Source organism: Chrysemys picta, chromosome 1, assembly GCF_011386835.1.
Source record: "Chrysemys picta bellii isolate R12L10 chromosome 1, ASM1138683v2, whole genome shotgun sequence".
Classification (NCBI taxonomy): Eukaryota; Metazoa; Chordata; order Testudines; family Emydidae; genus Chrysemys; species Chrysemys picta.
The window spans coordinates 259,141,855-259,168,287 of NC_088791.1; the positions used below are offsets into that span (position 1 = coordinate 259,141,855).

Below are 26,433 nucleotides of genomic sequence, written 5' to 3' on the forward strand. Positions count from 1 at the left end.
CTCCCCTACTTCCTTCCAAAAAACAGACATTTTTCAAAAAATTTCTAGTGGTTTTTTTTTTTTTTTTTTTGCACAGAGCTGGAGATCTCTCTATAGCTGTGATATGGGTCGAAATGGTCTCAATCTGTCAATTTTTCCCAAAGTAGTGCCTGGCACCCACTGAGCCTTTGGGGCACCCAAATTGTGAATTGTATTTAAGAATGTATTCACTTCTTGACTTGTATAGATGTGTAGTCTGCGCATGCCTCAACAAAGAAAAAAAAAAAAGTGAGATGGCTTCTGTACAGCCACTTTATGCCTGGCTGGGTATTCAAGTGTATGTGCTGATGCCATTGCCCCTGGTGAACACCCCTTCATTGATGTTTTTTTCCCAAACCTTTGTACAGCTATGCAGTAAAGATTTAATAACTAATGTTTCTTGCTACAAGTAGTCTCTGTTATAATATACACCTCTACCTCGATATAACGCGACCAGATATAACACGAATTCGGATATAACGCGGTAAAGCAGTGCTTCGGGGGGGGAGGGGGGACTGCGCACTCTGGTGGATCAAAGCAAGTTCAATCTAACGCAGCTTCACCTATAACACGGTAAGATTTTTTGGCTCCTGAGGACAGCGTTATATCGAGGTAGAGGTGTAATATGTTTTTATTGTATGAGGATGTTTACTGAGAACTCAACAAAATAGTCAGCTGCCAGTCTACCCAAAATATTTGTTATATTAGGTGGGAAGGAACCAAAGGCAGAAGACTTTGTGCGGGGGGCGTGGGGAGCGGCACAGGGGTTGTGGCTGCAGAGAGGGCAGGAAATAAGGAAGGATGGTAGGTAAGCCTTGGACTGGTTGTTTGAGGAAAATATATATTTTACTAGCCCCTGGTGGGGCGGGCCACAAGTGGCTACATCCTGATCTCAGGGCAGATTAATGTGGTGTTTCCAAACATGTAGTGCTCTGTTTTGGAACTGATAGTGCAGGTATCTTGACTGCTCATGAAAATATGCTGCCAGGGTTGTCAGTGTGTGGTTTCTGGGTGATTCCTGGGTTACAGAGTTACAGAAATTTGCAGGGAGCAAGGAATACATCATGATGTGGGGATTACTGCCACAGGCTGATTGAGTGGAGAGAGGTGGCCTGCACTGGCATCATGTTTTGTCCACTCTGCAGTATCTTAACTGGTTGTGATCTACCAGAGATTGCAATAATGCACTTGAGCAGAAATGAGCTGGGCCTTATTCCTGGTGTATATTTTATACAGGATCTTATATCTGAACCTAGAATTTCATGTAACCATCATTAAAGCATTAGAATCCTCTCATATTCCACCTCACTGCTCCTTTTGTCATAAAAGCACCAAGACCTGCTACAGATATAACTTACACAATTTGTCACAGAAATGATGCATACTGCATCTTAAAGGTACTCATGCACCTGTTCCCTTTCCTCTCCTTACACACGAGAGGATGGAAAACAGATCTCCTCCGATCACAATGACAACTCTAGTCACATACCTCAGAGTAATCTACAGATCTCACAAACACACCTCTACCAAGCAGAGCTCACTGCTTCCTTCACCATTCAGTACAGCTACACCAGACACTGACCACACTCTCTTTACCTGAAGTGCCTGAAGATAATAAATGCTTAGATTGCTCTCATTTCCCATCTTCCTACTGACAGTACCCTCGTAGTATAACCCCTGTGCCCTGCTAATTACATAACATCCTGAAGGTACACATCCAGCTCTTTCCTTTGCTTGCTCATATAGAAGGATGTTAAACAGGTCTTATTTTATAATCACAGCTCTGTCACACACCTCAAAGTAATCCACATATATCCTCGTAGCACAAACACACCTTTACCAACTACTGCCTCCAACATTTAGTATAGGTCAGTGGTTCTCAACCTGTGGCCCAATCAGCACCCATGGCCCATGTGACATCCTCAGGACTATACAAGTACTATATATATTGTAAAAAGCAACAGAGAGTGCTGTGGCACCTTTAAGACTAACAGATGCTCCAATACATCTGTTAGTCTTAAAAGTGCCACAGGACTCTCTGTTGCTTTTTACAGATCCAGACTAACACGGGCTACCCCTCTGATACTATATATATTGTGTGGATGTGGCCCACATAACACACAGAGAGCTGAATATGTGGCCCATAACAGTAAATAGATTGAGAACAACTTGTGTAGGTACACCTGACACCCTGAGTCCACCTGGAGTATATCCAAATAATTACCATTGGCTATTGGCCGCTCCAGGGGAACATAGGGAAGGTAGTGTGGGTAACCCTTTTTTCCATTTTTTATCATTTAATAGTGTTATATGGAGTCTTGTAGGTGAGAGTGAATGGACTGTAAAAGGATGTGAAGAGCTTGTTCATGTCCACAGCTGTAGGATTGGTATAGTAAAGGTATGTGTGCTAACGGGACATATTGGGGCATTGCTGAAAGAGGCCCAGGCCCATTCAACCTTAACTATGCTTTCCCTGGTTCTTCTTCAAGTAGTGTTCCTATGATTGCTCCACTCTAGGTGTCTTCAGGTCCCTGCGCCTCAGATCGGAGCTTTTTGGTAGCAGTGTCCGTTTGGCCCATACATTCCCTCTCCCAGTCTCATGCTCTGCTTTGCTGCTATATAGCACTGTGAGGACAAACCGCCCTCAGTTCCTTCTCCACTGCCCTGGCCTGAAGTGCGTAGCCTTAGCAGAGCCCATTGACAGAGATTCTTAGTGTTTTTTTGTACTCATTTTCCATAGTAATAATAAAATGTCTGTTAGTTAATGTTAATAATTCCTTCTTCTCTTTTCATTTCTTAACTATTCTACGTGCAATTTTTTTTTAATCTCCTGAGTGTAAATTAGCTTCCCCTAGTTCTTTTCGTTTGGGAAGTGAACTCTAAAAAAAAAGGAAAGCCTGGCTCTCCTGGGTTTAAACGCTGCCTTTCCTGTCGGGAAGCCATTTCTGTCAGTGCTGGCCATTCTTGCTGCATTTGCTGTCTCAGAGAGGCACACGTGTCTTCAGAAGTGCATGTTTTGTCTCAAATTAAAATCCAGAAGCAGAAAGAGCCATGTGCTAAAATTAAGACTGCTCATGATGGAAAGCTCACTCTGACCAGCCTCCAACCCTGGGCCTGGGACCTCCGCTGGACAGCATTCCCCGTTGAGACCTATCCAATGATGTTGATGGGATCAGTCTCAATACTGTCCAGTGACTTCAAAGAGGAAATTCTTAGATTCATCTCAGGAAGTCTCGAAAAAGCGTGCCACAAGTTCCCCAAGTAGGGAATCAGCCAAGAGAAAGAGGTCCCCGGCACGGTCAATAACCTCGGCACCGACTGACCCACGACTAGGAACCTCTGAGGCTGCAGGTACTACCAGTAAGCTCAAAAACCCTAAGAAGACACGCTCAAGCAGATCGGTACCATTGGGGGAAAGGAGGGGCAAAGATAGACCCAGCTCCTCTAGAATGGCACTGATGGAGTCTTGTAAACAATTGGTACCAAGTACATCTGCACCGGGGAAGGCTATGGCGACATTTGCTGGCCATTCTTCAGAACGCAGAGGGCTACCGGTACCGATGACTCTCTCCACTTCAACTGTTCTGGTACCACAGGAATTTTGGTTGCTCAAAGACTTGATTGTCTTGGAGATGCCTGAATCACCCTTACTAGGCACCAACATGAATACACCTAGATCCCTGGACTTACATGCAGTACTGAGACATTCTACTCCACCGTCCATGATTCTTCCACCCTGTCAGGCAGCTACAAGGAGGATGATGGGGATCACCTATACTTACTCTCTGTCCCAAGTTCTCCATTAAAACACCAGGGAGCTAGCCGTGTAGAAACTCAGATACCTTCAATCTACCACCAGAGTAGAAGAGGCACCCACCCAGTTAATATGGATACCCTTCGATGCCCCCACCCATGCCCTTTCCACCACCTCAGTGGCCATACTGGGACGCTGGGGTGGCATATAGACAATAATTTTTGAGGACTCTAGCATCACCCAGAGGGATAAAGGAAGGCGATCTCCTTCAGCTTCAATAGCCAGATCTCCTGATCCTCAAGAGGAGTCCTTTGAGGAACAGGAGGAGATATTCCGGTGACCAACATTTCTTCATCATCTCCTAATGACACAGTCATGCCTCCCCCACCAACTATAGCAGACAACTTCAAGCAATTTCAAGATCTCTTTAAGAGGGAGTAGATTCCCTGCAAATCCCACTTGAAGTCAAAGAGTCACAGCATAAATTGCTAGACATCCTGCAGATGTCGTCATCAGCAAAGATTGCACTCCCCATCAACGAGGTGCTGCTTGATCTGGTAAAAACTATATGGCAGACACCAACCACAATATCCCCCGATGTGCAAAAAGGTGGACAAATACAGTATATTATGTTCCCTCTAAAGACAGAGACTTACTGTTTTCTCACCCTTCCCCAAATTTACTGGTTGTTGACACTGTTGATGAACGTGGCAGACAGCACCATGCTAAAATGACACGCATATGATAAGGACTGGAAGTGACTGGGGGTCTCTTGACCAGGGGGACAGGTTCTTGGCCCTTGATCTACAAGACAATTACTTTCATATCACAATCTACCCGTCCCACAGGAGGTTCCTAAGGTTCACTCTGGGTCAAGATAATTTCCAATACAAAGTGCTCCCATTCGGTCTATCTTTGCACCTAGGGTGTTCTCAAAGGTCATTTTCGTGTTAACGACACACCTTCGCAAACAAGGCATTATGTTATTTCCGTATCTAGATGATTTTGCTCTAAGCACATACCTTCACCGACACCTTTAGAGACACATGAAAGACTATAGATCTCTTCCTACAACTAGGTCTACAACTAAATACCCAAAAGTTCACTTTGACCCCATGCAACAGCTGGAATTCATAGGAGTCTTGAGGGTTTTTTCACCACACTGCTCCTATTGCAAGGCTGTTCCAGAACTTCACTCCTCTGATGGTTAGAAACCTTTGCCTAATTTCGAGCCTAAACTTGTTGATGACCAGTTTATATCCATTTGTTTGTGTCCACATTGGTGCTCAACTTAAATAACTCCTCTCTCTCCCTGGTATTTATTCTTCTAAAACATGCTTCTATTTTTTTTCTTTTAATGGTAACTGTCCAGTGAAGAAACTTAGGTATCCTTCATATCTGGTAACTCCTGCAAAATAAAATAAAATGAAATGAAATTAAAAAAAAGTTGCAAAGGAGAACAGTTGGGAGGACACAAAGGAATACAGTTACATGGTTCTAGAAGTCATCAAGAGCAGGTATACTCTTGCATTTTGATATAATCACAGAAGACCATCTACCACTGATCATAGTGCTCACTTATTATGGAGGTTAGTTTGTACAAATTGCAATTAGTTACAATTATAGTTAGTTTGTGCAAGTCGTTATGAGCTACAGTTAGTTTGTGCAAAACTGTAATGTCCTTCATATGATGAATCCTTTGAGTCTAAAAATAGACCTTTCAGGTTTTTTTCTAATAATCCTTGATAATCTGTATAAAGTTTCAAAAAATTTTCAAAACCAATATGTGCTAAAGGCAGGAGTCTTTAGCTCTGCATTCAACCAGAGAGAGAGACATTTTCAAAAGTTAGGATTTTAATTGTGACTGCTAACTTTTCATTCCCACATCTGATTTTCTTCTGGAAATGATCAGTTTTCCATAACTGCCTATTCAGCAAACTACTCAGAATTTCCATCTGATTTTATATTCTAAGTTTTTCTTTAGTAGAATAATGGGCTTTATTTTTTCTTTTTTCTGGCAGAATTTTCCAGAGGTTCAGTTCACCTCTTTCTAAACTAATTGTATCCCTAAAGGTTGATTTTATTTTATTTTGGTCTGTGTCTTGAGGTGTTATTTAGAAAAAAGTCCATTGTGGGATTTACCTGCATTTTTGGATGCTGAATCAGAAAGCTCATTCTAATCTGTGAAGTATAGATCTTTCAAAGAATCATATTGGATACTTTTTTATGCTGCTTATATTTTTCAGCTTTGATTTTCTTCTCCCTCAGTGGAGGAAGTTATGTTAACACAGTTTGCAGTGTAGAAGCCCTGTTGGGTCCCAGCTGGTTTCTGGATTTCCAAGAAGAAACAGACAAGAGTCCTTTTATGTTCTTTACTTGGGAGAAATTATAATCTTATTTTTAGATGCAAACCTCACTGCAGTTATCCATACATTTGTGACCAACATCCACACATTTGGATTACTGAAATGTACTCAGTTGTGAGACCAATCAGAAACTTCAACTAGTGCAGGATATGGCTGAATGAAGAGGTGCTTCTCTCCGGGAGCGTATTATGTTGATATTCTGTCAACTGAACTGACTTCCAGTTTTGTTTTCTGGTGCAATTCAAGGTGATCTGCAAAGTTTAGCATAGTGTAAGTTCTTGTTCTCTGAGACTGCCTCTCTATGTTCCATCTTGTGCACTGAAGTTATCTTGGAATGCTCTTCCTGATAGGCTACAGATTTAAAATCAGGGGTGGGGTTCTAGCAACAGGACGTTTTCAGTGGTGGGGAGGGTCTTTGACTCTGCATCTTGCTTTACCCATGATTCCAAAAGAGGCTGAGTTTTTTTCACTTCAGGGAATACTGCAAAATCCTCCTCCTTTTTTCCTAGGTGATACGGTGGGGTTTGATTATTTTATTTTTGTGTAGGAAAGGTTATTTTTTGTTGTTTTAGCAAGAGATGCCTTACTTATAACAATCAAAACTGTATTTAATTAAGGGGCATATTTATTGTGATGGGGTGGATGCTGAATTAATTCAAATGCTTCTCCAACAAATATTTATGATTTTTGAGGGGAAGAGTTTGTGCCAGGGTGTGAGACCTGGTTTAGAGACACTACATTATTCCCAGCAATCATACGGGTAACCCTTTCTTTAGATTTCACATAGATGTACTGGGTCTGGGTGAGTAAATATGTGGAGCTGAGGGGCCCAATCAGGCACTCAGAGGGGACCAAGGTAACTTTGTTTCTCTTTGGTAATTAGAGAGGAAACATTTGTGAGCAGGCTGATCTCCACACCCATTTGTTAGAAGTCCAAGTTGCCAGGGCCGGCTCCAGGCACCAGCCCTGCAAGCATGTGCTTGGGGCAGCACCTGGAGGGGGGCGGCGCTCACCCGGGGAGAGCAGGGCCGCGGCCAGGCTCTCCGCCCTCCTCCCGGAGCTCCGGCCGGCTGGGGAGAGTGGGGCTGCGGCCGGGCTCTCCGCCCTCCTCCCAGCTCTCCGGCCGGTCGAGGAGAGCGGGGCCGCCCTCCCCCGGCACTCTGGCAGGCCGGGGAGAGGGGGAGAGCGGGGCTGCCCTCCCCCGGCGCTCTAGCCTGCCGGGGAGAGCGGGGTCGCGGCCAGGCTCTCCGCCCTCCTCCTGGCGCTCCGGCCACCGGGAAGAGCGGAGCCGCGGCGGGCTCGCCGCCCTCCCCTGGCGCTCCGGCCGGTCTGGGAGAGCGGGGCCCCGGCCGGGCTCTCCGCCTTCTTCCCGGCGATCCGGCCGGTCGGGGAGAGTGGGACCGTGGCCGGGTTCACTGCCCTCCCCCCGGCGCTCCGGCCGGTCGGGGAGAGCGGGACCATGGCCGGGTTCGCCGCCCTCCCCCCGGCGCTCCGGCCGGTCGGGGAGAGTGGGACCATGGCCGGGTTCGCCGCCCTCCCCTGCCGCACTCCCCACCGGGGGGCGGTGGGAGGCTTTTTTGCCTGGGGTGGCAAAAAAACCAGAGCCAGCCCTGCAAGTTGCAGATCAACTTGTGTTTTCTTATATTGGATTCTATGTTTATGTAATAAAGAATTTGCTTTTTTTTCTTAAAACGTGTGCACACCAGGGTCCAAAGGAGAATTTATCTCACTTGGAGAAATACTTGTTCGTTTGTTTTGGGTTTTTTTGTTGTGTTTTTGTTTCTTCCTCCACTCCCCACCCCCCTCTCCACCACCATGCAGGGTTTGATCTCTGGTGTCAGCAATGAATGATCAAAGATGCTATGGATAGCACAGTTAGGTTTATGGCTTTCACCACTGTAACTATTGCATATATTGTTGATTTTAACTTCAAAGCTATTCTAGTATACTGAGAGGGAGAAACAGGTGGCCATAAGGTGGAGTGGCAGATTATTTTAAACCCTGGATGCTGGGAATTGGGATTTCCTGTTACGGTCTAACTGTCTAATAAGACATTGTGCCATGATGACATGAAACACTTAAGCAGATTGCATTTAAGGAAAGTATAGGCATTATGAAGACATTTTAATCCAATTACATAGTAACTAGCTCAGTAGCAGATTCCAAGAAGTGCTAGCCAGCAAAGTAGGCTTCTGGCCAAGCAATCTCTCAGCAGAGTTTTGCTTTTAAGTGGTCTTATGAAGTATACTGTCTATGGAATCACATTCTCATCCTGTGGCAGTACAGTAGGTAAGCTTTCTCAGCGCTTGTGATTTGTTGCAGATTATATGGGAGCCAAATTAAAGGGTAAATCTTAAATCTAGTACTCTGTGTGAGTAACCAGGTCAGGGGCTGGACACATCCTTAGAGTTAGGGAGCATGGGAAGAATAGCTACCTTATTGAAGCATCTTCAGAAGCCTGTACAGCACCTCACCCAACCCCTCCACAGAGAGAGGTTTGGAGGGTGTGTGTAATAGATGTGTCTCCTAGGACCCGAGTCACACCGTTCCCCTTGCCCACCTATGGCCTAGCATATCTCCCTCTGCTCCCTGATACGCAGGAACCAGGAGGGAATGGGGATATTTGCCTTAAAGTGCAGCTCTCCTCCTCCACTGCCCCCACTTATGCAGTGGAACAACCAGTTCTGGTGCCAGGAGTCCTTTTGTGGAGACAGGGGCAGATTTTGCCCCTAAATGAATACCTATTAAAAAAAAAACTCCATGCACTGATACCAAAATATAAGCAAATGCAGCAAAACCTGTTAAGAGTAATTAGGTATTTATCTTATCTTTTGACTATTAAGAATGGGAGAACAGAGGTTCTCTCATTTTTGTTTAAATAAGAACTTAATGCAGTGTGAATACTCATATTCTATAGACTATATTTCCGTGCCTTCCTACTTCTCTTATGAAATTAGAAAATTTAACCTTTTTAAATCTATAATATTAAAAAAAAATCCTGTGACCTGGCCTAATTTGTGTAAAACTTTTCATAGGCAGGAGGATGCAAGTGAAATCTGTCCATCTTTGGAAGAATCACTTCAGTGTGTTGTGGGAGCTCCATGTTCAGCAGAGGAAATGAGGTCACTTTATAAACTCCTTGAGGCAGGGACTCTGGGTGAGATCCTGGCTACACAGAAGTCAATGCGAGTTTTGTCACTGATTTCAATGAGGTCATGATTTCAACCCTTGTCTTTTTGCATTTGTCTATAAAACTTCTTCCCTCTTTGGATGTACACATTGGCAAATTAATATTTCTCCAATTTAATTAACTATACTCATTTATACATTTTTGCATTATGTTTTTGAGGACTTCTGTGTTTGGACTAATGCATCCTGCTATTTACGTTTTCTTTTTGTAAACCCTTACTAGCATATCAACTGCAAATAAACTTTGTTACATTGTTGTAGTGCATTTTATACTTGGCAATTGTAACATCTACATTAAAAAGCAGCTCAATCAGAAATTAAATGATTATTGTATTAGTTCCCTATCCTACCAAATGTAATGTTTGCTACTATGAACAGTCACATTGAATAGGGCCCCCGTTTTTGAATCTGTGAGTTAGGTTATCAGCAGTCAGGAAAAAAAAAAGCAAAAATGACATCTCCATATATTCTTTTGCATAACTTTCCCCTTTTGGACCTAGATCTTGACTGTTTTCTATCCTGTTTGTATGCTATTCCTATTTTTCCTCATTATTAGAAAAGGCACTCTTGGTGCATATGCTGGAGCCCATAGAGGAGCTTTCAGAAGAGGAAAAAGGTAATGATGGGATCAGTCAAAAATGTAGTGGGCATTACTTGTAAACATTTTATTTGAAAATAAAAATGGATAACATTGTTTGATACCTACAATATTTTTCTGTAGTTTCGAACATGCTTTATGTAATTTGAGCAAGATGTATGACTATTCCATTTGTTGTTGATGCTTGTAAAATATAATTTCTCTATCCAGTTTCAGTATATTCAGATGGGGATCTAAAAAATTATGCAATAAGTGTGTTCCATACATCTTTCTAGGTATCTGGATGTTTTAATTTTACACAAATGAATACATTCTTATGAAGCTCTTTGTATATTTGTAAAACAGCAATATTAACTAACCAAAATAACCTAGTATCAGACTAATTAACAAAAGATCATAAGGCAATGTTCTCTGGTTTGCTAAGGCCACTTTGCATAAGCTTAAAGTGTCCAGAGATGGTCCATGGAGGGGAACTCTCCAGAGGTTTAAATCTGGTGAGGGCAGTGCTGCTGCCTTCTATATTAATAACTTTTCCACCCTCCGCGTAAGGTGATGGGGGGGGTGAGGAGTGAGCAGGATGGGGAGGGGGGAATTCGTGGTGGAGTTGAGCCCTGAGGTGCTGTCCTAACACCCCAGGAACTTTTTGCAATTAATGAAGTGAGTGCTGCTCCTGTGGAGCACTAACTCGAGCCAGGCCTCGGCAAACCAAACCCCACTGTCTGTGGCAGCTCCTCCATTCCACCTGAGTGCAGCTTGGATAAGTGGAGAATCAGGGCCCTAGGATTTACCATGCTAGAATAAACCCCTAGTATGGTATCCTGCCCCTGGCAGTGGCCAGTACCTGATATTTCAGAGGAGGGCAACACCTTCTCTCTCATGTGATATGCATATTTAATACACAGACAGTTATGCATAACTGTACATTAAAGGAAAAATCCTTCTTGACCCTCACAAGCATTGAGTTTAAATCCTGAAGGAAAAGATATGTTGTGAGAAATGTTAATACTTCTGTACAGTGCTTCAGTGAGAGATTTCCCAAGGAACAACCAGCTGCCCTCACCCATTTTTAGTAGAGCTCGCTTGCATTTTCTCCTTCCTTCCCCCAGTCCAACTGCTGCTCCTGTCTGCTATTTTCTATCTTGTATACTGTGTTGTTGTAGTCATGTCAGTCCCAGGATATTAGAGAGACAAGGTGGGTGAAGTAATATCTTTTATTGGACCAATTTCTGTTGGTGAGAGAGACAAGCTTTCAAGCTTACACCGAGCTCTTCTTCAGGTCTGGACTTCCGTGAAAGCTCAGAAGTTTTTCTCTCTCATGAACAGAAGTTGGTCCAATAAAAGATCTTCTATCTTGACTGATTATCCTTGATTCCTTTGATCTGCCCAAAAGCACATATTGCAATACTAACAAAGAAAGAAGACAGTCTGAAAAGACAGAAAGGTCAATATGTTCTTGTTCTCAGTCACAGACATCTGTGAGGGAGAGTATGAAAATTGCTGGGCATAAAGATTACTTTTTGAGAGGAACATAGAAATTGCCTGACAGAATCAGACCCGAGGTTCATCTAGTCCAGTATCCTGTCTGACAGTTGTTGGCACAAGATGTTTCAGAGGAAGGTGTGAGAATCCCACAGTGGGAAGATGTAGGATCATCTGCTATCCACAATAAATATAATCCTGGTTTCAGTTAGAGATTTGATTTAATTGTTTAACCATGAGGTTTACTATCCCTTCCAAAATTTTAATTAATTACAACAATTCTGGATATTCTTGATACCCCTATAAATATCCAGTCTCTTTTTGAATCTTTCTGAGTTCTTGGCTTCAGCAAGTTCCTGTGGCAATGAGTCCACAGAAAGTACCAGAAAAGCTGAAAATTAAAACAAACAAGAAGTTTAAACAAGGTTTTGAAATAATTTACAACTTGCAGACTTTTTGTGGTTTCCCATTCCCTGATTATGAAGTGTACCTAAAAGATGTTTGTTTTTTATGGCTTACAAAAAACAGTTTCCATTTTGGAATAAGAAAGGAACTAATAGCTCTAAGCCACAAAAACAGCAAGTTAATGAATTCTTTTAAGAAACAATATTTAATACAGAATCAAAGGGATTGCAAATAAATTATTGAGGACAAGATCAAATATAAAATTATTAAATAAGATATAAGATCGAATAACAAGGAAGGTGAGTATAAAATACTGTTCTCTAAATTATCAAAAGTAGGTTTTTGTAAATTAATTTTCTACTAGCTGCAGTTTCACATGCATTTAGGTCAAGATTTTCAGAAGTAACTAGTGATTTTAAGTGCCTCACCTTTTGATTGCCAAGCCTGAGCCACCTTAAAGGAACCCAAGTTGCAGAAAGTGCTCAGCAATCACCCCTGAAAACCAGGCCCCTTTAAGATGTCTCTTGTTGGGCAGCGAAAGTCACTGCTCACCTTTGAAAATCTTAGATTTAGTCTGTAATACAAATTGATTCCTTTGCACTGTATTGTTACATAGTAATTTTACAGGTTTGCTGATAGTTGTATGGCACTTTTAAAAATTAGTAGGCGAAAATGTGAAAGTTAAATTGAATCACTTTTTAAAGAAATAAGGTTTACAAATGACCATAATGACAAGTCTATTTTAAAATAAAACATGAAAAATCAGAGAGGGCTGAATTGTTCCTTGAGGCATGGTCCTTTGTATGGGATAGTACATAGCTATGCTATTATATCCCTTTCTGGGGTGCTATATGCTCCCCTCGAGTGCCCTATCAGCATTGTTGGCCAGTGCAGGATGGAGATAGGTGCCATAGTCCCTTCCCACTTGGTCATAGGGAAAGTCAGAGGTATCCAGTAATGTTCCTGCTGTGCCAAAGCCACAATCCAGGCAGGTTCTACATGTCTGGGAGGTGGGGAGAGCTTTGCTTCCCTTAACTCCTTTGTGTGGCCATGTAGGACCTGGGCATAATCTAGCCCTTAATCTTTTACTTGTCTGCCAGGGTCTGATTTGAGGATGTTTGTATTTTTCCTCCAAGAGTTGCTGGTCTCAGTGACATCTAGTGCAAGAATAAAGAATACAGCTGACCTTTCCTACTTTGTATGTGTGATGCCATCAGCCCTCAAAGGAAAAAAAATCCTGTATTCAGGTCTAGGGGATTTTAAGACATGCAATATTTATCATGTGTGTTCTGTTAATTTGATAATTCAGACCATATTTTTGTAATTACTAAAATATTTAAATTCACCTTTTCACTTCCGAAAGGTTAAGAAAGAGCTACTACCTGACACCTTATTGGAGAATGTTTAATGTTCGGGGAGCTCCGAAGGAGATGAGAAAAATCACTAGCTTGTCATATTTCCAATCAGAAGACATGACACAGAGTTTGGTTTTGTCCTCAAATATTACTTTTAGAGAACTTAATTATCACAAAATAATTTTCCTTTCCCAGAAGTGCATACTGTACTCTCCATAGTTCCATATTCATGCATGTATCTTTACAACATAGATATAGTATGAAAAAGCATTGTCAATCAAGGGAGAGTGACTGCTTAAAGGTTCAAAAACAACAAGGAGTCTGGTGGCACCTTAAAGACTAACAGATTTATTTGGGCATAAGCTTTCGTGAGTAAAAACCTCACTTCTTCGGATGCTTAAAGGTTGTTTAAGTGGTGGATTCTAAGTAGATCTATGTTTCTGTAAATTAGTTCCAGATTTTGTTAAAAGAAAAAGGCAGCATTGAGCAGACGAAATACCACTACACAAAGAAAATATCATACAGATGTGTATATTGTTATAAAAAATGCATGGTTAATTTTTGTCTTTTTGTCTCGTCCTGTGTATTGATACTTTGCATTTTTAAAATATACCTTTTGAATGTAATTTTCCTATCATATTACAGAAATAGAAAAAAACGAACACAAAATAGGCAGAAGTAAGCAACATTTAATAAATGCTTTGAAGACTAATCCTTCATTAACTAAAGAATTACGAATGGTTTTGGAGCAGACCCTGGTGGAGAAGTTGGAATCCTTGGGAATTAAAGCAGTAAGGTTATTTTAAATGATTATTTTTCATTAAGTGGTGAGAAGGTCCTTTGTTCCACCTTTTTTCACTTTCCCCTTCACTTCCCTACCACAACCCTCAATGACCATTATGCCCGAATATCACTCATGAGAGGAAGAACACACCTTGTCAGCCGAAGGTGGTTGCTAGAGACCATTGTGAAATGTCCCCTCATCCTCAAGATCATGTATTTTATCTTTAATGCCCACTGATTTAAGGTTGGATGTTTCCTTAGTTCCTACAGGGAAGTTATAGTGGGTGTTTTTATGCTGTTCTAATATGTGCTCCCCACAATAATGCTTATGACAGGGTGCACTCACCTCTTGTAAATGCCTCCTATTGGCCAGGTGTGATCCTATAATTAATAATAATAATTAATGGAGATATCCCATCTCCTAGAACTGGAAGGGACCTTGAAAGGTCATTGAGTCCAGCCACCTACCTTCGCTAGCAGGACCAAGTACTTATTTTGCCCCAGATCCCCAAGTGGCCCCCTCAAGGATTGAACTCACAACCCTGGGTTTAGCAGGCCAATGCGCAAACCACTGAGCTATCCCTCCCCCCTGCACTCTCTGCTCTCCCTGGCGCCCCCTGTCAGCTGTTTCCCTCATTAGACAGGTCTTTAGTGCCTCAGGCCTCTGGCTAAGACAACATAGTCAAAATGGATGAACCCCTACTGGGGCAACAAAGGTCCAACAAAGACTATTGCCATGACCTTGTTGGTCTGCAACCCTGTCTCTGGGTTTAGTTCTCAGCCCCTTCTAGGCTAGCTTTGTCTGTCCCTGCCCTGTTCAAAACTGTGCCCCCAGGGCTTTCTCCCTGGAGACTCTGCCTTCAGCAGTACTATGGTATCGCAACTCTCCAGACAGGTTACTCCTTAACTTCAGGCCCCTTCTGGGGTAACAAAGTTCAACAAGTGGTTGGCCCTTTTCAGTGTCTTCAGCTCCATCCCTGGGCCTGTTTAAATTCCCAGCCCGTTTCTTGGGCTTTTATTGCAGAGTCTTATCCCCTCCTTGGGGATTAGGCCACTTCTCCAGTGGGGAGACCTGGGCCTGCCCACTACTCCAAGTCCCAACCAAGGGACTCTAGAAAACAGCCATGTACTACTTCCTCTACTTGGTTGCTGCTGCTATTCTCTGGGCTGCTTTCCACTCTGTCCCATCACCTTCTGGTCTGTTTCTTGTTTAAGCAGGGTATCTCCCAAGTAGAGTTACCACCTTTGAAATTCAAAAAAACCCAGCAAAGCCCTCCCCCTCCCCCCAAGGCAAGCCTGCCACAATCCCAACCCCAAACCGCAAACTCCCCCCCCATCAACCACTTACAGTATCTAGAGAGAAAACACATTTAGATAAGATTGATAACATCCCCAGTCTCCTCACTCTCACCTGCCTCAAGCCCTCTCTCACATACACGCACAGTGCGCTTGCATGTTGGTGGGACACAGCTGCTGTATTTTTCAACAGTTTTGATTTGTTATTGCTTAAATTGTGGAAGTGGGAACACTGCAGCATCTTTAGCTGGACAGAGAAACTTTTAACATTAGCTATCGCAGTGTATTGTGATAATAAATAATGCAAATCTTTAGACCCCCATAAAAAAAACCTGGCAGATTAAATTATTTTTCTGGCAACTGGCAAATCCATAAAAAAACCCGGCCTGGTCAGTGAAATACTGGCCAGGTGGTAACCCTACTCCCAGGCCTCCTTGCCTGAAGAGATTCTCAGCCTCTGTCCCCTTTTAGTCAGGGCTCTCTTTCTCAGGCCTCTGTGCCTGGAGAGCTTCACAGTCCTATCCATGCAGGGTTTCTCCCCAGTGGCTATTTGTGGAGTTTCATATCCTTCTAGTCCTTCTTCACCATTCTAGACTTCTGGTACCAGCCAGCAATTGTCCTTCATTGCTCCTTTCTTGGAGCAGGTGTGGTAGGACTGCAAGGCCTCCAGCAGGGGGCCTCAAAGGGCCCGGTACACCCTGTCAGAATGCTTTTTATCTTTTTCCCCTGCGATGAAGAAGTTAGGGAGTTTAATGTGTGTATTCCAGAGCTAACTTCTCTCCACTTGTCTAAACTTCACTAATATTACTATAATACTCATAAATAACTTATTTATTACCATAAGGTTAAATGAGATGGGGTTCTCAAATAAAACCTTAGATCTAGTACTTGCCATTATGCAAGTGCTCCTTGACTACAATTCAGGCAGCCACATCCAGGGCAGTGAGACTGCTTGGATTTGAGATTCCTTCAAGGATCAATCTGGAGCTGCCTTGGTGCAGTTGTGCCTAGGGTGACCAGATGCCTTCGTTATTCTTGGGACTGTCCTGATATTACGAGGTTTGTCTTATATAGGATCCTATTACCCCTCTCCCACAGGACCTGTTCTCTCTCACTCACTCTCACACACACACACACACACACACACACACACACACACATATCCTGATTTTCACACTTGCTATCTGGTCACCCTAGTTGTGCCTCACATTTGAGGGTCTCCCCTTTCTTCAAGTTGGATCTTATGAATTGAAGATTTCACATATGGCTTAGTCTTGCTCCTTTTTGTCCCTTGGGCTGCTTTGAGAATTAGCCCTTACTTTACACCCACTTTGTTCTCCTTGTGTTCCTCTGTCACTGAATGCTTTAGCAGAAAGTATAAGGACCAAACAGCTGTCCTCAAGTACAAAATCTTTCTCTTGTCTTGGAACCTCAGTTTCATTTTTGTCTCTGCCTGGGAAAGGGGATTGGATTTAAAATTTGTGTGGGTGGGAGGAGTTTCAAAAATTTTAAGCAAGATGTTTTATTTCTGACTTTCTTTTGGCTGCCGACATTGTTTAGTTGATTGAGGATTACAGTGGCTGCCAGAGCAATCTAAATTGCAGACAATTAACTTCTCTCTCTTCCCCTGTATGCCTCTGCCATCCTGGGATTTTTCAGAGTCCCCAGCATTTTGATGTGTCTCCTCACCTCATTTTTTTTTAAGCTGCCCCTGCTGGTCCCCACCAAGAATGAGCTCATCTGATTCCTAGAGTAGGTTCCCCTTTGTTGCTCCCCTGCTTATCTCAACCAGCTCACACTTCATTGCTAGATAGTGACTTATCTCTAGCACCCCTGAGGGAGAACAGGTTCTCAGTTTCCCACAATCTTCTAGCACTTCGGCCTTTCCTACACACACAAATTGTACCACTTTAACTATACCAGTATAGTTATAAATGTGCTTATACCAGTATTGCTTGCTCTGGAACAGAAAAGGGAATAAGCTATACTAGTATAAGGCATCTTTATTTCAGTATAGCTGTTTGCACTAGTAACTATCAGTGTTTAAAAAAAAGTCACACCCCATCATAGTTATATCAATACTAAAACTGTGTAACCCAGGCCTCATCCTCATTCTCACCAGCCAAAGAACTAAGCTGAGTAGAGCCCTTCCTTGTCCTGCTGCACACTGTCACAAAGAGGCACTGTCTGAGCTCTGAAGACGTTCTCCCCCTTCCCCCCCCCAAAGGCTTTGAGCTTACTGTAGTACAGTGAAGAAGAAACTCTGAATCTTCTGCCTCCTTCCAGCGCCAATGATTAACCAAGCACTGATTGGGGCCAAGCTAAAGCCCTCACTGAGCACTGGATTCTTCATCTTGGGAAGTGTGACACTTGTGGTGGCCTTTTAAGAGAAATTAAACTGAATGATCCTTGAAATCCTACAACAAACTTAAAGTCAGCCTAATTTTATTCCCTACTCATTTCTCTCCCAAGTCAGCTCCTCTTCCTCCCTTCTCCATTATTCTATCCTTTCCATAACCCAGACTCTCAACCTCAGCAATATATTCAGTTTCTCTCTCCACCCCTGCCACCTTCCCTTGCACCCAGGTTGGTGCCGAACCATGTTGCTTCTGTGTAGTATCTCAGAAATCTGTCCTTTGTACTCTACCCATTCCACGGTAAGTACCTTGGTTATCTCTAAGCTAAACTAACACAACCTCCTCCTACCAGTCCCACATCTCATCTCATCCCTCCTCCAACCAATCTTATCAAAATTCTGCTGCTGAAATAATGAACCTCTCCCTTCACAGAGGGTCCCCTTCTTTCTTTTAATCCCTTTGCTGACTTCCTTGCTCATTCAGAATCAATTTAGTAATTCCTGGGATGGATCCCTAGCTGGTGTAAGTCATCATAGCTCCATTGACTTCAGTGGAACTACAACAGTTTACTCAGTGAAGGATCTGGCCCTCTTGGCCAGTTGAACTCTTGTGATTTTATGGCAAGTCTCATGATATTTGGAGTGTCTGTCAAAGCTGCAGCTGCTGGAATGAAGAAATTGTGTGATGATCTAATTAAAAAAAGTTTCTAGCCCCAATGGTTGCTGAAGAGTGCTTGAAAAAGTGAAATGAGTGCACCCGAAAAGTACAGAAACTAGAAGGCAAAGAAAAAGAATTCAAAATTTATTATTTTGAAAAAACTCATAGTGGGGTCCAACTCATGGTTTTTAATTCTTTGAGTTGGCAGTATTGTATAAAAGGCTCTGTGTCGCTTTGCCTCCACCTGTGTTCTTTATTCTCCTTACCTCCCTTCTTCCTAGCACCCCTTTTGTATCCCCCTTTCACCTTTGTCTTTCATTTTCTTCTGTGGTGGAACTTACCTTTGGCACTCCCTCACTCTTCTCACGTGCTAAATGATGTTCCTCTTTTCTTTCAAATCCTCCTTAAAATGCACTTCTACAAAACCATTCAACAGTGTTTTCTAAACAGGATCTGATTCTCTTACAGTTTGAGCAGTTACCGAGTGCATTTTATGCTTGTAAATTCCACTGTCTTTGTATGAATTGGATTGTGGATAATCCTTGGATCATGGACTGTATCATGTTATATGTTCATACAGTACCAAGTACACTGTGGTATTCAGTAAATAAGTAGTTATAGGAATATACACATGTAGGGACAGTCCTTTCTATAAGGTTCATTAGGTTTTAGACTGGGGAATCAATAACTGTTTTTGACTTCCATCTCTGTACAATATATGAGATCTGTTGTGTCTCAGCAATTGTCAAATGTCGTTCTCTGAAAGGTTTCTGTGTCTTCCACTTAGGAGATGTGAGATATCCCAGAGTTCACATATGCAGTAGCATTCTGTTCTGAATGACAACAGAATATGCCCTAGTAATGCATTGTTTATAAAACAGCCGTGAAGCCATTACAAAAAGTATTTTACAATATATATATTTAGAAAAGTATTGTTTTCTGTTTGGTATGTAAAAGGTAATCAGAAGCTGACAAATAGGCATTGAGGATGGCATCATTGATGGAGCAAGAGTGTAGAAGGTGATATGGTAAAAGCTGAAGGAGAAAAAGAGAGATAAAATTATACAGCGCCTTGAAGGTGCGAAGACAAAAGGTTTAAACTAAATGCAGTCAAAAAGGCTAAACCAATGGTTTATAAAATGTAAATGTTTTTATGTTAGTTATGCTGTCCATCAAACAAAAACAACAAAGAGTCTGGTGGCACCTTAAAGACTAACAGATTTATTTGGGCATAAGCTTTCGTGAGTAAAAACCTCACTTCTTCGGATGCATAGAAGAAGTGAGGTTTTTACTCACGAAAGCTTATGCCCAAATAAATCTGTTAGTCTTTAAGGTGCCACCAGACTCTTTGTTGTTTTTGTAGATACAGACTAACACGGCTACCCCCTGATACTGTCCATCAAACAATAACTTGTATTATTTCTTCAGGGTGTTCGTGGTATCCCAAGTGACTACTTAAACAAAGTCTTAGTTTCTGTCGAATCTGCTAGAGAAGAGAAAGAGAAACAAGTGCCTGACATTCAACTAATTCGAGAGCATCTTGAACGCCAAGTCAGCTTCAGGATTGAGGAGAGATCTTCGTCTTGTAATAGGCTTGTTTCCAGCTCTCGTCTTGCTTCAGAAGGTTGGACAAATTTCAGAATTATTTTATTTTACTGGTACCAGGTTTTTTTAAATAATTCTGTTTGTGTACTTAGTCCCTAAAGTAAAAGTTTTGTGTGTACATTTATTTATGGTTGTGTTTATAATCTTTTACATAAATAGCTATGTTATAGCTGCCAGCTACACTACACCTCTTAAAAAGCGCTCTACTTTTTATTTGATTACAGAAGCGTTCTCTCTCTCTCTCTCTCTCTCTCTCTCTCTCTCTCTCTCTCTCTCTCTCTAATAATGGAGAAAATCAATGGCTGCTTTGAGCAGCATTCAAAGATTTTTTTTTTATAGCCACAAGTTCACTTAAGATTTCTGATGAGCAACAACATCTATATTTCTTTTTAATATTCAGATTGATAACATAACTTATTTTCTAGATAAACAAAAGATGGTTCATATGGCAACTTCCTTATCAACAGTGCAGCCAAAACCAGCAAAGCGGACTTCTACAGTTGTATGCCCAGTTGGACAAAGAATAACTTCTGCTGAGAATACATCTACACCAAAGTAAGAGACAGCACTTTCCTAGCACTTATGCCATAAATAACTCATTCGTGTTCTGCTAATAGTGTTATAGGTTTATTCTTCCTTTCATGAACAAGAGAGTTGATGTGAACATTTCTGGCTAGTTTTTAATGGGGACTAGCCACAAAATTATTATTTTTGTATATGAAGGAATAGATTTTTCACTGTATATGTAGTTGGCAGTCGGATTCTAGAAATAATTTGTTTTGTTTGTTATAGACCCAGGAAGCGTGTTTTTCGAGAGGGGGTTTCCAGAAAAACATCTAGTATTGGGTAAGTTTTGCTCATTTCTGGTCTTGAAGAAATTGTTTTCTAGTGAACTGCCCTTGACTGGACATTGAAATTGCTAATACAAAAAACATTAAGTTGAAATCAAAGCTCTGTATTAATCATATGTTTTTTTTCTTAACATTTAATACCTATTGAGTCCATTGTTATACTCCCTAACAGAGGTCATGCTCTGATTTGAGCATGTGTATTCTTAATAATTGAGCAGGCAGAGCATAGAGTATCATGAGGTGATGTCACTTTTTTTGTCTGTCCCATATTATGTCTTTGTCTGTTGAGACCTTAATTTTTTAAGACTTTGTTGCTAATATTTTTGTTCCGTTTTGTCAATATTTTTCTAGCATGTACAAATTGAACACAGTATTCTAGGTGCTTTTCATGTCATGCATATTGCACCTGTACTTTGTAAATTGCTCAAGCTACCAATTTGTCTCTGGATGCATTCTAGATATTAAGCTTGATTTGTAAAGTCCTAAATCGATTGGGTACTCATTATCTCAGAATTCACTTTTTCTGTGGGTGCCTGCTGACCAATTGAGATAAACTAGGAAGCTGCTGCTAACAGTCCCTATGTTTTTTAACTGGGAGGAACCAGGAGCAGAATTTTCTTCGTGGAACATCTTTGACCCTGAACTTTGTTTTCCCTGTTGATTCATGAAAGCATACATTTGTTGATCTTGCAAGATTGACTATATGCTCTGGCTTTTGTTTTTGTGATGATGTTTGCATTTGGGGTTATAAGTACATTCATTTTAGAATGATTTTGAGTTTTCAGTTTATTTAATAACTTCACATTTTTTAAATAGTTGTATATGCACTCCAGGTTACTATAGATGATTTTTTTCAAACAGAAAAATGCATAAATGTATTGGAAAAAACACAGGAAGCTCAAAGTTGCGCAAATCTGTGTAATACTGAAACCCATTTAAATCCTCATCTGATATGCTTTTTTGTTTTAGCACTCCACCATTCAGCTCAGAAGAGGAAGTGGATGATGATGATATTATGCACTCTTATATATCACCAGAATTATTGCAGCTAAAAGCATCCAGCAACAGCATGAATAATTGTGGGATGGTTACAGGCAAAAGTGATATGGATTGGACTGAAGAAAGTGAAATGGAGGAGATTGAAACACCTTCCAAGCCTTCAAAAGGTTTTTTCATTATTTTTGTGTACATAAGTAATAATTTAAGGTAAAGTATAAATGATTTTAAAATACCTAATAGGTGATAAAATCAGAGTTACAAAACACTCTAAAGCTAAAATATACATTATCGTGTATATGCCTCTCTATGCAAGTTCATAATATATTGTTCTTTTACTCTTATTAATATTACTGTAGTACTCAGAGACCCCAATTGAGATCAGACCCTAACTGTGCTGGGCACTGTATGAACGCAGCTGAGAAGGTTAAGGCGTGACCTTGATTACTGTTGATAGGTATCTACATGCAGAACAAATATAATAATGGGCTCTTCAGTCTAGCAGAAAAAGGCACAACACAATCCAGTGGCTGGAAGTTGAAGTGACAAAAATGAATTTTTACTGCTTTACTCCTGTTAGCTGTATTAACTCTGAAGGGCTATCGGTGAGGGGGCTGGTGTGTGTTACTACTTTTGTGTCATCAACACAATTGTTTACTAAATTCCAGTTAAAGAAGCAATCATTTAATTACAGGACCAATCATTTACACCTATGCAATCAAATTAAAAACAATAAGATTACAGCAGTATCACTGAGCATAATTTGGCTTGCAGAATTTTTGTTTTTACTTCCATGAAAGAAGGAACCCAACTTGACTTAGATGTCCTGGACTGAATTTGCATGCCAGCAGGTAGAAAACATTTTTATTTTTAAAGTGAGCATATTATATGTCCTAATGATTGAGAAACAATAAACATGGAACCTCACTACCATTTTTAGTCACCTTTCTGAATAGAACTGCTGTTTTTTTTTTGTTTTTTGTTTTAAATCTGCAGTACTGTAGAAATTAAAAAAACAAAAATAATAAATGGTGAAAAGTAAATTCATGTTTTTAATATCTTTCATTCATTAATCTAAGATTTGGTAAATGACATAGAAGGGGAGATACTTTTAAAATACCCTACTTTTAAACTGACAGTATCCCTGTAATTTTTTTAATGATTGTTTAGGTGCACTTATCCAAAAACTGACTGAACAAGTTGAAAAGACTCTTTCTAGCCATGGAAATAAGAATAAGCCAGCTGGAGGAATTAATGTCACACAGGCATTTATTAAAAAAGAAGATGCACAAGAACTGAAGGTATTACATTATTTGTTAATTACATTTATCTATACCAACACATGCTTCAGTTGTTGTTGTTGTTATTTTTGCCACTATTTGTTTTCCATGTTAGGAAAAGTAAGATTAATCTGATGCAGTAAAAATGTCATTCCCAACGCACTTGCAGAGTTTTACCTAAGTTGGGTCTCTTTCTTTACTTGTTTTTCCACATAGTCACATTTGTTCTTAGAAATGAGGGCTCAGAAAGACCTGTTTGATTATGTCATAGGCTAAAGTCTTTTTGTTTCTAGAACTTGGTCGGGTACAGAGGTGTCAAACTCAGTCTCTGAAGAGTACCGAATTCCTTTTCTAATTATTATCTATATGTTGGTATAGATATTTAGGACTACAGGCCGTGCTCAAACTCCAGCAGATCTCTCACTGATATCAGTGTGCTGTGTCTGCAGTTGGTCCAAGCTCCAGATCATTATCAGTGCTGCTCTTTGCCCTTCAGGCTTTCATCAGTTCCATGTCTTCCCAGTCATGCTTTGTAGTGGAATGAAAGCTCTGAGACACAATGGTCTTTATCCAAACAACTGTTTTGTGAGATCCCAAGTTACTCTAAGGAAAAAATCAGCAGTAGATATTAGAACGTCACTTATTTCAAGCTTGGGATTTGTGATCAACTTGGAGAAGACACCAAGACAATAGTTCTGGCAGCTCAAATCACAGTGTTTTCTAAGCTTTGGCAAGGGAGATTTACCCTATCTACTCCCCCAGTGGCTGCACGTGTGGGGAGTTCTCTGGGGCAGTTGCTCCCTGGCAGAGGACTGGTTCTTCTTCCTCCCTTCCCCTTCAAGAGAGGAAAGTCTGGCTGGAACAGGGGTCAGTCTCTCAGACAGCCATTGGATAGGGCTTTACGGACTCAGTTTCTGAAAGTCTATTGCCCCTTCGCAGGGTTTACCTCCTACCCCTCTTCCTGGGGCGTGTTGCTTTGCTGTCAGCTGAGGTGGCTCTGGCGTGTTCCGTGGCTGTCTCCTCCTTGACTGGCCTGCTTCTGTTCCTATCAGTCTCTGCGTGTAGCAGCCTTCTTCGTGGTCACTGGCCTTTCCTATGGTAAGCTTCCCCTTTTAAGCCCCTCCTCCTTCTCCAGGAGGAACAAGCTGTGCAGCTGGGCTTCATTAGTGCAGCACAGGCCCAGAGGAGCTCATTAGCCTCCTCCTGGCCAGTGGGTGGGCATGTCCCTTCAGAGATACATATGCAGGGGATCATGTTATTCATCATTAAACTAGTGCCATGGAGCTTAGTAACACTTCCTTCCTAGCTCAGTGGAGTCAGAAAGGAGAATGTTTAAGATCCATCATTTTCTTTGGACACTGTATCACTCCTCCCTGAAATGAATGGGAATTCCATTTCCTGAAGTGGTTACTGTTAATGAACTCTTGTTCCACATGTTTTCCTTCTGGCTTTAGTTGCAGTTATTGTGTAACAGCAATACAATCAGAATCAGCTTAAGAGACCTTGACCAAGAAGGGCAAGCAGTACCATGTCATTGCCCAGGAGCTCTTAAAGGTCCTTCACCTTAAGGGATTATATATGCACTCTTTCTGTCTTGATGCGAGCAGACAGCATGGCACACGTTGCTTATATCAACAAGTTCCGGGGAGTTGAAGGGTCATCAGAATTCAGGCTATGGGCAGAATCCCATATCCAAGCTTTGTGGGTATCACACTTAGTGGAGAAGCAACTAGGAGAGTGGTCATTAAAAATTATTGTTTTATCAGATATGCCAAGATGAAGAGCAATACTCAGTAGCAGAAGTTTTGCAACAGATTCAGAGATGGCAGCCTGGGCATTGAAAGCATTTTCCATCCAGAGTCTTTGGACTTCCTTCCCATTCACTGGCCTTGCTAAGCCAAAGACCACGTAAATTCAGGCCTTCTTGTCACAGTTCCTGAGGTAATTGCACCTCTGACTCCTTTGTGACCTACTTGAGGATACCCACACTTCCTCCTAAGTCATTAATTGCTTCTGTTTCCTGAAAGAACTTAACCCCTTCATACCCAGTTGCTAACAGTACAAAGGGAAAACTGAGTAACACCTTTTCATAAAAATAAATCAGAAGTTTCCCAGTCCTCCAAACTTTAATCCTGCCTACAGCTTCTTCTAAGTGCCCCACAAAAACTCATCCTGAAAATCTGGTTCTTGAAAGGGTCTCTGTAGCTCACCTGAGCTTAACGACCAGGGTAGTCCAAATCCTTTTCACTTATTGAAAGTCAGTAATGTGAAGGTAAGTTCTTCTTTGAGTGCTTGCACATGTCCATTCCAGTGTAGATGTATGTGCACCCCAAGCATAGTTGCCAGAATTTTTTCCCTTTGTGGTATCCGTTGGGTCAACTGTAGTGCCCCCTGACGTGCATTCATAGTGTTGGTATAAAGGGCCCTGCCGACCCCTTCGCCTTCGGTTCCTTCTTGCTGCCCGTGACAGTTGTTGGAACCCTCATTGCCTAGGCAATCCTCCTCTTAGTGGTTTTCCTCTCAGTTTTTAGTGTAAATAGTTGTTGTTTTTAGTAGTTTCTAGATAGTTTGGACTCCTCCGCTCTTAGATTGCAGGGTTGTCCACCGTCCCAATCTGAGTTATGCCTTGGTCATGGAGTTCAAACCTTGCGCTTTGTGCAGTAAGTCTATGCCTTTGAGTGACCTGCACTTGAGCTGACTCAAGTGCTAAGGGGAAGCTCATAGGAAAGGCCACTGCCAAATTTGCAAGGAGTTTAAGCCCCAGATTCAGAACGACCAAGCTGCTTGATTGAAGGTCTTCCTCATGGAGACGGCCCTAAAACTAGCCTTGGAGCTGCGCTTGGACTTGGCATCGGCATCGAGTACCTCGGCCTCAGTGCAGAGTATTCCTCCATCAATCCGAGTCTCCTGGCACCGATCATTTTTGTTGGTGCCCAAGAAGAAACACCACAAGCACCAGGAGAAGAGCAGATTTCTGGTGCCGAAGGACTAGGGAGAGAGCGAGACCCATGGGGGGCCACTCTTCATCCCAGGAGCCTCACTGTCAGGTACCCACACCCAAAGCACTGTGACACTTACTATGGGTCAGCGCACCAGCCAGTTTATGGTGCCATTGACTCCCGAAGCCTTCACTGCGACAAGGGACCTTCTAACCCTCACCAGAGAGTCAGGCCCCAACACCTCTGGTGCCCACAGTTGTAAAGGAATCACCACCAGCTCCGCACCTAGTACCGCGACAGCTTTCCTAGGGATCACCCTCACTGACAGCTGCATGATCTCTTCGGCAACCCTCTCTGGCACCGAGTGGCATGGAACCACCCTGGTCTCTGCAGCGCAGCTCATAATCATTGGACTTAGAAGAGGGATCGTATTCCCCCCATAGACGCAGCCAACCCAGCTGCTCCTCAGGCCGTTCTTACCCCACCTTGGCACTGAGTTCTTCAG

General features: G+C 41.9%; 1 protein-coding gene across 5 annotated transcripts in view; it reads left to right on the forward strand.

Moving 5' to 3' along the window:
* The window catches only part of DZIP1 (DAZ interacting zinc finger protein 1), a 76,945-nt gene that overhangs the window by 44,982 nt on the left and 5,530 nt on the right, over window positions 1-26,433 (forward strand). For 3 of the 5 annotated variants that reach the window (XM_042843677.2, XM_042843675.2, XM_042843676.2), the window contains 7 exons: window positions 9,884-9,943; window positions 13,810-13,955; window positions 19,686-19,881; window positions 20,288-20,417; window positions 20,655-20,708; window positions 21,683-21,879; window positions 22,880-23,010. In XM_042843677.2, coding sequence (XP_042699611.2) covers window positions 9,884-9,943; window positions 13,810-13,955; window positions 19,686-19,881; window positions 20,288-20,417; window positions 20,655-20,708; window positions 21,683-21,879; window positions 22,880-23,010 — 914 coding nt within the window. The remainder of the gene's footprint in view (window positions 1-9,883; window positions 9,944-13,809; window positions 13,956-19,685; window positions 19,882-20,287; window positions 20,418-20,654; window positions 20,709-21,682; window positions 21,880-22,879; window positions 23,011-26,433) is intronic. The other 2 variants (XM_042843678.2, XM_005305000.4) reach the window with 1 other exon arrangement.